Source organism: Protopterus annectens, chromosome 13.part0 (genome assembly GCF_019279795.1).
Source record: "Protopterus annectens isolate FY-2018-M chromosome 13.part0, PAN1.0, whole genome shotgun sequence".
Lineage (NCBI taxonomy): Eukaryota > Metazoa > Chordata > Ceratodontiformes > Protopteridae > Protopterus > Protopterus annectens.
The window spans coordinates 180,822,473-180,835,451 of record NC_056747.1 but is presented as its reverse complement, the minus strand read 5'-3'; the positions used below and the strand labels follow the sequence as shown (position 1 = coordinate 180,835,451).

Here is a 12,979-nt window from a genome sequence, read left to right as displayed (position 1 = left end):
GTGTACCTTTGGGAAACTGTCTATGTCAATGCTAGCACATCCAACTGAAACGACATTAGTTTAGTTTAGTTGTCTAATTACAAGAAAAAAAAAAAACATTTACAATGACCTACCAATGAATTATTATACGTTACACATGATGTGAACTACCTTTAAGCAAGGAGAAAGGAAAAGGCAGGCTGCTTTGTAAGTGAAATGGCTATACCTCAATTAGCTAAAAGTGATAACTATTGTATAATAGCCACAACTTTGTAATACTTAACAACGTACTGGATTTTAGAGTTTCAGAGTCTCCAACTACAAACATTGGCTTCTCAGGTTTCGGGTTTGCACAGCTGTAGCTATCATCCTCTGTGGAAAAGGCAAACCTAGGCATTATCTCCAAACTGTGGGCACTGCTGAGAGTTAAGGGGCTTCGACTGCCATCAGGATGGGAACAACTGGAAGAAGATCGAAGCCGCAGTCTGTAAAAGGAAAAAAAAAGAAAAAAAGAGAGAGGCAAATAAGTTAGTTACGCAGCACTTACAGTAACTTTATATCTTTCAGAGTACCTTATTCATTCCTTCCCAAGTACGTGCGTGTGTGTGTGTGTGTGTGTGTGTGTATATATACATTTGTGTGCTGTACTCTCAACCAAAAGTCTTAAATGGCATGCTATAGGCATGCAGCTATCTTTAGTTGTCCCACTTTCACTACAGTCACAGATGAAGCATCTTTAAGGGTAGACCTTCCTTTACTCAATTACTTCCCAGCAAAGTAGAGAGAGAAAAAGCCCAACAAGGGAGGAATCCACTACATCATGTTACTCACCAGCAATAAATATATGAAGTATGAACAGCATGTTGATGCTATTTGGCATGCCTGCAAAGAAATGGAATTACAGTAGGAGTTAACCAAGTAACATACCTTCTTCCTGGATTTCTAATCAGCACTGTTGGTTATTTGTTAGACAAAGTGTTTAATCACATGGGAGGTGAAAATGGTAGGATTCCTTACTAATGCATTAAATCCCGAATTATCTTTAAACTAATAAATCTTCTTACGATTAGTAAAGGTGTGAATGGTGAACAAGTCACAGTAGTATGGATAACAGATGTGCTGGAGCAGGAGTTTCCAACAGGTGGTCCTAGGGCCACAATCTGGCCCACCAAAGCATTTTATCTGGCCCTTGGTATGTCCTGCAACAAACTGTTTTGAATGGACATGTAAATGTGGGAGGGGGTAATGTGGCTCCCCAAACTTAGCCAAGTATGGCAAGGGGTCCCGGAGTCAAAAAGGCTCTAAAGCAAGTTGATAAAGCAAACTGACTGCACTGTCTTTCTCTGGGAAGGAAGAACACAGTGGCTAGTTTTTCTGTACTCAGAATTGCAATTAAGTTAACATTCAAATGTCAAAGACACTCTGGGACTGTATTTTTCAGGGAAATACATGAGCAGGTGAACAGCTTTCTGGTTTTCTTAAATGTGAATGTTAAAACTACGTCTGGAAGGAATTTAACATCTGTCTTACAAGCATAACAAAAAAAGGTTCCTGACTTAGAAATGCCTGAAGTTCATATATTTACATAGCTACAGTGCTAAAGGGTTGGAGTATCTAAACCCCACTCTCCAGTCCTCTCACTTCTGTGCAACAGCAATTAAGCTCTCTCTCCCTTCCGTCCTGTAAGTTTATTTTACAACTGTATAATCTGCCTATAATCTCCTTATGTGAATATGACAAACATATTTGTTATTAATGTTTTTATGTAAGAACTGATGTATTCCAAAATAGCTGTGCGTACAGGAATCCAAGTGCTCTAATGGGAGGGGGGCGCTCAGGTAAATACATCCTTCCAAGAAAAAAAGATCATGAAAAGCCAAAGAAAAGCCAACAATACATCTGAGTGAACTTTAACTCAGGAATAGTGCAAACAAGATTCTAACAAAAAGAGCATTGGGTAAATTCAAAACTAAACTTTGTGAGCACAAGGAAGGATTTTATTCCTTATCTTTCCTAACTGGCAGATGTGCTCAGTTTGGTAGAATAACTTTCAAAGAATTCTTCCTGGAATCAAAAGGACATTCAAAAGTCATACTGAAACCATAAGTGGTGGAATATGACTTTAATGTTATAGCCAGGAAATCTTAGGGCAAATGCTGAAAGGTGGGGCAGAAAATGCTACATGCTTAAGAAAGGAAACACTCAACTTTAATCAATGAAAGAGGTCAGCATACAATAGAGATTAGGAACAACTGCCAAAGCAGAAAATATAGGCTGATCTTTGGCAGAATATCAAAAAAATCTTTTTGTGCTTTAAGGATCAAGAATCGTCCAATGGCTGGAGAGGTACAGTGTGAAATGCAAATATTTTTTACATGACAGATATACAAAATCTAAGCATCACATTATTTCTCTGTAGTGATAACCACACTCTCGTCTTTGTCCTGTTCTCCACAGAATAATAACTTAAGCACTGAAGGCATTCCCCTCTTGGAATCTAACAGTATTTCAGCCGCACTCACTCACTATGTGTTCCTCCAAGAAACAAGGAGTTTGCCTCATAGGTTCTCCGCAGCTTAACTTAAGCACCGAAGGTGTTGCCTTTAACTATTTGCCAGTATTTTGGCCCCAAATACTCATTAAGCATATCTCCAAGAAAGAGACACTGAGTGTCTTACAGGCATGTACCTGTCGTGCTTCAGCATGAACTAGCTGTGCTTTTCACTCTGCTTGTGCTAAGGATAAAAAAACAATATATAACTATAGGTTAGAGGAAATTTACGTGGTTGATGTGTTCTCTAATAAGTGCTCTGTACACACTGTGGATTTAACCCTATAATTACATTCTTCAAGCATATTAATTAAAAATTTATTTTTAATCACCATAATCATCTGGACACCCAGTGCCCTATAGTCAACTTAGGCTGTGCATTTCTTACTGTTTAGAAGATGGTTTTAAGGGAGGAAAATAAGTGTCTTACCTGGACTCATCAGATTAATGCTCAGTTAAGAGTGCCCGTTAAGCATTAATGGAGCACAAGCAGTTGGGCTGCCTCCTCGCTAATGACAGGTGTTTGTAACACTGCATTGTACTTCACCCAGATCTTCCAAATATGTCTTTATCCTTCCTACCTCCCCCCCTTCATTCAAGCATTTACAGAGCTAGAGTGCTAAAGTTATTTAGTGTATTTAAAACTCCCCCCCCCAGTCCTCTTACTTCCGTGTAGTGGTAACCATGCCCCCTCCTCCGTCCTGCATGTACATTTTTTCTCCATCACTATATGATCTACCTATAACCTCCTTATGTGAATAATCATGTGAGTATTTGTTATCAGTGTGTAAATGTGCACCATAAGCCTCTGTAATACATATTCCACAATCTTGGCTTAGCCTTTATCTGATTGATCACAAAGTGTAATAAGAACAGTCTGTGGTTATTACAGTTCATGAGTCATACTGTATTATTAGCTTTGTGCTCTCCTACAGTGTATGCATTAATTAGTGTGTGATGACGTTTGTTTGCACGATCATGCACTACTGTTTTAAGTCTTGAAATTTCTCTAAACTGATAGCATGCTGTTACCAATAACACTCATTATTCAGTTTATAGAGTCTAATTAGTAGATAATGCTATGTACGATCACAAGATACTAAATGAGATACAGTTACTTCTTAGCGCCAGAATTGCTTTACTGCTTGAATGTTTATCAGTGTGGTTGTTAATTACTACAGTATCACTACATACCCACAACTTATATCAGTTCATTATTGTGTACTGTTACACTGCCTGTACTACCTTCGCCCTCTTACTGCTTTCTTTTTCTCTCTCCAAGTTCTCCGCAGCATCATAACTTAGGCACAGAAGGTGTTTCCTCTTGTAATTTTTAGTATTTCATCTCCAAACAGTCACTGTCCAATCTCCAAGAAACAACAAGTTTGCCTTACGAGTATGTACCAGTTCTAAAACACTGCCTGGCACAGTCACTGCTACTGCATGAACTAATTGATTTATTCTCTCTTTTTTTGCTAAAAATAGAAAAAGCATAACTACAGGACAGAGGGACTCTACATGGTTGCCAGAATACCAAATCGGTGCCCTATATACACTGTTTGGATTTCACCCCCACAATTACATTTACCAAGAAGTTTAATTTAAAATTTATTTTTAATCATTGTAACTATCTGGACAGACAGCAAAAGTCATCTTAGGCTATGAACTTCTTACTATTTAGAAAAGGGTTTTAAGGGGAAGAAAACAACTGCCGTATTTGAACTGAGCTGATAACTACTCAGCTAGGGCATACTGCTTTAACAGGGCATGAGCAGAAGGATTGCCTCCTGCTAATGTGTGAGACGCAATCTGTTTTGTTCCTGTCCCACCACCAATTCCCCAGCTGAATCACTGGTTCATTCTGTTTGTCTCCTCCACTCCTTAACCACTTACTACTTGCCCCTTGTGTTTAAATCATACTCCATACTTCCTATGACACAATTAATTTACAAAACACTTTCCCACTCCAGACAAAATCAGCAGCAATACCTTCACTTAATATTCTAGCCAGAAACCTTCACTACCTTCCACACAAACACTGCAATTCTCCGATTCATCAAAATGCAGCTACTAAAACATCTAAGCCATTACTGCACATTAAAACTACAAAAAATAGTCCAAACATTCTTTATTCTTCCCAAAACAGAAATACACATTCACATAAAACAAACATTACATTCTTAAGCCACGTATTCCACAAAAAGGACTACCATTTTCTCTTAAACCTAATCCGTTCCACTTACTCTGCTCCATCCCCATCCACCAGACAGACGTGAATTACAACCATCCACAGTTCTCAGCTCATACAACTTCTCCTTCAAACTTCCCAATCTACCTTACCACTCCACATTCCTGAACCCTCACTTTCACACATCCACTCCAGAAATACTTCACCTGCATGAACAAAAAAAATATATATTTTTCTTTTAGAAACTAAAGCCGAATACTCCTTCAAACTACTCCCGTCCTCCTCCTCAGAAGTGACATTGTCGCAAACTCAGGTCCACCATCTGCCACAACTAATCCCCTATACCACATACAATTTTCCATTACCTACTCACTCACAAATGTACACAGCATAAAAAACAAACTTGACCAAACCAGTGCTTTCTCTTTCAACACAACCCAGACATTCTGGCTATCGAAGAATCCTGGCTCAAACATAACTAATGGAACTTTCACCACCTCATCCAACTATAACTATCTCTATAACACTCAAGAGAGGAAAACCAACAGGTTGAGCCTCAATGTATCTTTTTAAGAAGCAAGTCAGTCATACTATTATTTCTCCAGGAAACGCTACACGAAACTGATCTTCAACAGTTACTCTTAAAATTTCCCACACTAAAACATAAGACTTTACTACTAGCCACAGTCTAACTTCCGCCAACACCACTCTCACTAACTAAATCTAAATCACTACTATACTAGATTCCCCACCCAGGCACAACAGTGTAGTAGTCATCCTAGGAGACTTCATCCTTAACTGTCTTGGCCGCAGGTCATCCGATAAGTCTGAATTTCCAGCTGACCACAGCCTTCTGCAACTAATCTCAGTATCCTCTTGTGTAAACCTCAAATTCCCCAAATACTCCATTCTAGACCTCCTTATTACTAATACCCCCTCCCCTTCAACATAATAATCCTCCTACCAACAATATTCTTCGATATCACTGCAAGACAAGTTCTTCCCACCAATCAAAGATTATGTAAACCCACCACTGCCAAATGGTTGATGCCTGAACGCAACCTTATCAAAATTAGATATGAAGCAAAGCAATAATGGTCAACCTAACCCCCAAAACAAGAACCATCTTTACCTGTCTTCAAAACATGATACTGTAAGCTATACATATGCATAAAATCCTACATCACAAAACAAGAAAAACTACTTTCATAGCTAAGCCAAAACACTTTTGGAACCTACTAGCACCAAACCCCCTTCTACCACCATTGCAAGTAGACAAGCACTATACAACAATGCCAGACAACATGCACACAACCCCAGTCTTTGCATAGAGATATGGGTCACTGTTAAAGCAGTTGCCATGAGCCTTAAGTCCCTTGTGGTCACAACCTCCTTAGGTATTGCCGAATGCCAATGCTTGATTAGACAGTACTACTTCTCTGGAGGGAGAAAAAATATGCTGTAGTTTGCTACTATCCAGATATTAAGGACTAAACTCAGAAATGTAATCTGGAATCAATGTGACTGTGAGATGGGAAAGTTCTCAGTGATACCTAAATACTCAAAAAGAAATAGTTTTAGCCCACATCAATGGTGCAGAGAAAGTTCTGACTATAACTCAGATGAACAGAGTTTGAATAGTGGCTCTGGAAGTGGAATAGCCAGGCAGGAGGATGGATGGATGAAGCAGCTAGCACACGCTTGCCCACTGTGGTGGGCAGAAGTGGTGGCTCCAGTTATCCAACTGCATCAAGTAACCCAAGTCTGCCATGGCACTGAAATGGCCAGGACTGTGGAAGTGGGGCCGCAGTTCTTGTACCTTACTGTTGGAAGAATATTCAAGCAAGGGGACAGCAAAGGCAACCAAACATGGTGCAGATGCTGACATCGACCACTGAGGGAAGGGTTAGTTATGATAAAGAGGACATGGAAATGTGAAGAGGACTTAAACTAGTCATCCAATTTGCTGAGTAAATGGGATTTGACCTCCAACAGACTACCATTTTCCACTTTTAAGCTAGATACGCCTCAAATGTTTTCTGAGGGGTCCATTACGGCAGCTAATGACCAAATCTAGGAAAGAAATGGCACACAATTTCCTGCATAAAACCAGGCACTTGGCAGCCTTAGCTGGGAAGGGACTGACCACTGAAATACTGGGAAGGGAATGCCATTTCTTATAGGTAATTGTAGTGTCAGGTAATGTGCTTGGCAGCTGGTCCAAAAGTCGATATCCAACAAAAAAGGCATACTTCTTGTTTGCCCAGTGAGCTGTGGATTACCGTTTGTCTGATGACTTCAACATTAACTTCATTGATGATTCTATGTCTGCAGAAGGGAATGCAGAATCATGGCAGAAGGTTCTTAGACAGCTTGTTACATCTGTAACTTTTAAGTCTGCTTTTCAACCAAAGAAATCTGGAACCCCCAAATGTGAGCACTTTCTAATGTAGCTCTACAATGTGATGGGATACTCAGCTAACAAAGTCCTAGAAGATAAAAAAAAAAAAAAAGAACCTGGTTGGAGGTGGGATACTTTTCTTCAGCTTCAGATTCCACGTTACGTGAAAAAGGCTGAAGGACTGAATTCGCTAGTGAGTACCATAAGGTGTCTAAGTACTGTTGACCATATCAGGATGTAATGAGTAATCACTTTTCTCAGAAGTCAGCCAGGGATCTGGTAAAAGCCAGGAAATGACTCAGTGAAACAAAGGACTTCCTGAAAGATACCAGTAAGGAATGAAACATTCTTAAATATGTTGACTTCCCTTTAATGAAACACCCAACAACCTTATTGTCGATGGCTTAGATGAACAAACCTATACAAGGTTGTATCCTTTCTTATCCAAAGAAAACACCACTGTATGATTGCCATTTGTTACTTTTAGGGTAAAGGAGGGTTTTCTATTAAGAGAAACTCTTAATATGGGTCTATATTATATCACTGAATGCTTAAAAAAGCGAACAATGAATAAATCAATCCCATGTAAGCAAAAGCTTACAATCTCAAAAGCTCAGAACAGTGATTAATCACTGTTCCAAAAAAAAAATTGAAAGAATACATAAAGTGGGGGGCTTTGCCCCCCATACCCCACCTCCCCTACTTAAATATATCAACTCCGAGATTGCACTACAGCACCGAAAACGGCAAAGTAATGGAAGCGGGCAAGCAAATTCTTTCCCTGAGAAAGAATTTGCTTAAAAGCCGCTTCGCTATTTTGTCTTTTTGTTGTTTTAAGTTCGACCAAGACGCATTCGATAAACTGGGCCTTCGGTCATCTAATAGGAACCCCTTAATATGATACAACCCCCCCCACTGACAGTGTCCCTTCTGGCCCAAGATACCATTTCTTTGGGGAAGCTCTTCACCTCAATGGCAAACCCTTCACATATTTACCAGTACTGTGCTTCACCGTGAAAATAAGTGACAAAGGTTTAAGCATCTGGTCATTCAGTAATGAATCACTTAAATCCTACAATGCACAGGGAAGGCACAAAACTTATGCACTTAGTGTAATGACGGCTTTGGACTGACTGTTCCATCTTTGTCACTACCAATACTGTATTCAGCAAGATTTAGTCTTTCATCTAAAACTCTTTCAGACTACCTGGCTCCTCACTTTAGCAAAAAATATTGTGCAAAACGGACACTTTTCCAGATCTTGGAAGACAAACATTAAGACATATCATAACACAAGGGATTTGCTGAGAGATTGCCCTGAGCCTGCCAAGACAAGGCAGGAGGATGGAGGGAGAGCATAGTAACAAAGATGGATCCACCAATGCAGATCTAAAGTTACTGTAAGCACAAAACATTCATATCTAGAAACAAGAGTTCCAGCCTCATCACTTTCAAGTCAAAGTCCCCAAGCTAAACCTGCTACGTGGTTTCTTGAAGAGTATTGCCCCCAAGAACTACAGATCTGAATGAAGACCTTGAGAGAAAATCAAATCTACTTTGAACATACTGTAAAAATGTGAAGCACTGCTCATATAACAGACAAACAAACAGTATTCCAGAATGCACTATGACAATTACTGGAAATTAACCACAGCTCAGAAAAATAAAATGCAGGGGGAGCAGGTGAAGAATAAACATGTTCTGATGACACACTCCTCATGAGTACAGAAACTGTAGATTGTGTTTAATTGCAGGAGTAAAGTGCAGCCAATATCACAGGCAATGCATAACAATACTGGGATTGCTTAAAAGACAGTTACAGGTCTGAACATAAGAAGTACGTTTGAAAAGGCTTCAGACTGAATTCACTACAGTCCAATATAAGCAAGAAATTGTACATCTCCTTCTGGCCAAGAAAAGCCATGAGTAAAATCCTTGTGCTTCTTCCAATACTGGGACAGCATCTATGGCCCTTTTCAGCAAAACAGGCTGGGCTTGCCCAAACAGTTCCACTGAAACAGACTGATCTGTCTGTGAAGCCTTCTCTGGGGGAGTACTAAAGAGCTCCAGAATGTGGGCAAAGGGGATTACTGTCTAGAAGTCAAAACAGATCCTTTGTGATGGTTCTCCATGTTGGAATGAAATTCCTCCCTTCCTCCCACAGAAGTAATAAAATAGAGACAGGAATGTTGCAGGTGTGCCACAAAAGTTGTCAATCTTGGCAATTTCAATAGCACCTAAGGGACAACACCAGGTCAGGCCTGAGGGCCTTTACAAGATGCCAAAGTCATCCTGTTCCCTTGTGGGTTGGACAGATACAGAAAAGGAAGTGGGTGGAAGTGATATGAATGAAATCATACAAGCCAAGAACATAACCTGATTCCTCTTCATGAACCAATTACTGGGTATGTTGCCTCTAAGTTCTTAGAAGGTGGGCATCCAGGATTTTGCCTCTAAGTTTTTCCTTGAAGGTGGATAGCTTCAGCTATGCTACCCAGTGCAAGTATTCACTTAAGCCTGTGGTCTTATCCAAAGTATTAACTCAGTCAAAATTACAAAGAGCACAAAGTAATCCAAAGTAAGGGCATATGTGAACAAGACCTCAGAAATATCATCCTGGAGGAAAGGCTCTAGGACATCTTTCAAGCTTTTCCATTGCGTTCCTGACCACGCTTGACTTAGAACTGGGAAGACTGTGATGGACAGATGAGTGTCTAGAGCCCACTGAGGAGAACAGTAGCAGGCCTTCATGTCATATCTTTACAGAGCTCTAGATGCCCTTCCAGTGACCGTCAAAATGCTGTTGCCCCTGGGCTCACTCAGGTAGAGGCTAATGGAATCAGCCTTTTTTTTTCCCAATAACAACACAGTAAAATCAGAGTGAGTCCAGGCTGCTTGAACAGTATACCTAACAATGGACTCCAAGAGGAATAATACAGGGCTCCTCAGGTTTCTTCCCCATAACTCCACCAGACACCTCTGGGAGGAAATAATAAAGGTAAGAGACCAGTTTAAGCTGCTCCTGATCAACCTTAGAGCATCTCCAAACAAATGATTATGGTGGGCTGCACTCATTATTCTTTGTCATCTCAGAAACTAAGGGCTTGAAAATGTTCTAAATTCAATAAATATTCAGCATATCCTGGAGAAAATGAAGGACCATGACTCTTGCTACCCGTAGGTGTAAGCTTGCACCAGAAGCAGGGGGCAGTGCTGGACTGCATGAAAACTAAATATAGTGAAGGGTCTAGATATTCCTACTTTAAGGCCTGATGTGGGCTTCAAACTGAGCTATCAAACATATGACTCACACTATGTTAGCAAACATCTGCTTGCTGTCAGGACCCTAAGATAAACAACTTTTTTTTCCCTCCTCGCAGCTGCTACCAGCTCCACTACTCGTTTACAGAGTCAATCAAACCAGCGTTAGCCTCCCATAGGCTAAACCTGACCCACACCTAAGGTGCACAAGATCGAGGATGCTGGTGCAGTGTCATACTACTGCTGGGAGTGTGCACTACCCCTCCCCCCAGCTACCAATTACAGCCTTGCAAACTTAGCAACTGCTGTCCTTGGGAAGTGTATGAATGCTTCTGTGCATGCACAACCTCCTAATAAAGTGGTGCACTTTGCCAGGCTCTTAGCACTGTTACTGTGGTGAGCCTAGGCTGCCTGCGTCCTTCTAGGATGAACAAGATGATGACAGCTACTCACTCCCATACCCTCCCCAAAGCCCCTTCAGAGACCATGCAGCTAATCAGACCTGGGTTCACTGGGGAGAAGAAAGGGCTTCACCCTCTGCAGAATGGGACAGCTCTGAGATGAAGGTCTTGGCACATAACTGACCATATGACCCCCTCCTTGACTTGCCCATGTAAGTCTAGAGGATAGACCCAGGAGGGAGGGTATTCAGTGTAAAGTACATCTAAACCCTGACAACAGGACTCAAAAAACTGATCTCTTGGATTATACTGGCCAACAACTGATTCCAGCGCATTAAAAAACAAAAGGGCTATACTAGAACCTTAAGATGCATACCTCATGTTGGGCGCTGCCTTCTCTGTTCACAGGATCTCTGACTAAGGACCAGTTCAGAAAATAGCACTTGCTATTTGAGGGGCAGCTCACTACCTAAAGTGATTGGGGGTGGGGTTCCTGTTAGACACAAGGCTTGCTTTAAGATGGTTCATGCCTGGATCTGGTCTTCAAATGATTAGACAGTAAGTGGTTTGTTTGGAATGAGCATGTCTGACTTCACAAACAGTAGTCATGAAACACTGAAGTCCAGTGATGGCAACTTATCACTTTTAAAATGTCTGTTGTGGGTCTTGGACGTTTCTAGTGTTGGATTTCCTGCCAGGGATTGTGAACGAAATAGTCTGGGGCAGTGAGAACTTTAGTGATTGTTATTTACTTTATGAACTGCAGGTGCAGTTTGAGTAATTTTGATTTCAGCAGTGGAAATCTGCTAATGGGGAGAGGAAATGGTTATTTTTTTTATTGCCATGGTGTTTTTCTCTTTCCTGTTGTTCAACCACGGAGCAAGCATAATTAAGAAAGTGTGGGGTTGAGGGCTTGCCTTCTTACAAAAATGCCTATTTTATTTTCCACTGACATCAATGTTTTGTTTCATCTACGTTAGTTTTTCGATGTTGTGGGATTTGATGTCAGTGTTTATTATGTTACATCACTGATTCAGAGCACCTACCTGCTGAGTGCTATACAAACAGCTCTTAACCAGCACCACATCTGCAACTTTTCTTAACTTTGATGCCAAACAGCTAAATCGAATCTCTAGCACTTGTGACAGTTACTAGTACTGTGCAATTAATTCTGAGGCATACAGGGAATGCTACTTTGGGTTTTTTGGGGAATCTGGCAACCATGCAGGTAGTTGTTATTATGCTGAGACATACAAAAACTTTAATAATGACAGAAAACATCATGATCTAAACTGTGCAGAGAGCAGAAAAGAGCTACTGGGTTCTGAGGACAGGCACAATTCTGTAAAAAGCACTTCTGATCAGTGTGTATTTCTCAGTCATGTGGGCATCGTAGAATTCAAGAATTTGCTGAAAATGCCAAATTCTGACCGGTAAAGTATTGCTCAACCAAAGATCCATCAATCTTTATGCTTTAAGCTCGTTGGATCTGCCATCATCAAAAAATGTATAACAAAAGAGGAAAGTGACAGAGCATAAAACTATGCTCAAAACACTTCCAGGTCTGAAGCGCAGCAACTGTGTTACACTGTGAGGACTAGCCAGTGTAATAAAACCATCTCTCTGGTTCATGCATTTGTCTTCACTACCCACTTTATCCATGTTACTACTGCCAGTAGTCAAAGCTTATTCCAGTAAGCAACATGCATAAGAGAGGAAACAATCTAGGATGAGACGCCAGTCCAGCACAGAACAACATCAACAGAACACAAAATTCATCCCTGTCCATATTCAAGCACAACTTGGCTCTATACATGGGAAACAGAAAATTTACCCCGGGGCTGCTCTTAAATACTTACTGCATGCATGTGTCCCCCCTCAGATTATCTTTGGTATGATCCCTATTATTCTCATTATAAGTAATATACAAGTACTGTTCACGGGATTGGTACAGCCAATCTCTAACCAAATGGGATAGGTTAATTTAAGCATAAAAAGGGAGACTGGCTAGGCCTAAAGTGGCTCTCAGGGGCAGCTAGCCTAGTACTTACCTATGAACCTATCTGCAGACTCACAAACATACATGTAGAGGCAAATCTTGCATATTTCTAATTACCTCTCTACTTGTCTTTGGGATGTGACAAGAAAGCATAGTTCACAACAAAACACAATATGAACAAAAGAAGGACAAACTTTGC

At 40.6% G+C, this 12,979-nt stretch overlaps 1 protein-coding gene across 2 annotated transcripts in view; it reads right to left on the bottom strand.

Moving 5' to 3' along the window:
* MAST3 (microtubule associated serine/threonine kinase 3) overlaps positions 1 to 12,979 on the bottom strand; it is a 1,680,970-nt gene that overhangs the window by 366,731 nt on the left and 1,301,260 nt on the right. For both annotated transcript variants that reach the window (XM_044090757.1, XM_044090758.1), the window contains one exon: positions 271 to 464. In XM_044090757.1, coding sequence (XP_043946692.1) covers positions 271 to 464 — 194 coding nt within the window. The remainder of the gene's footprint in view (positions 1 to 270; positions 465 to 12,979) is intronic.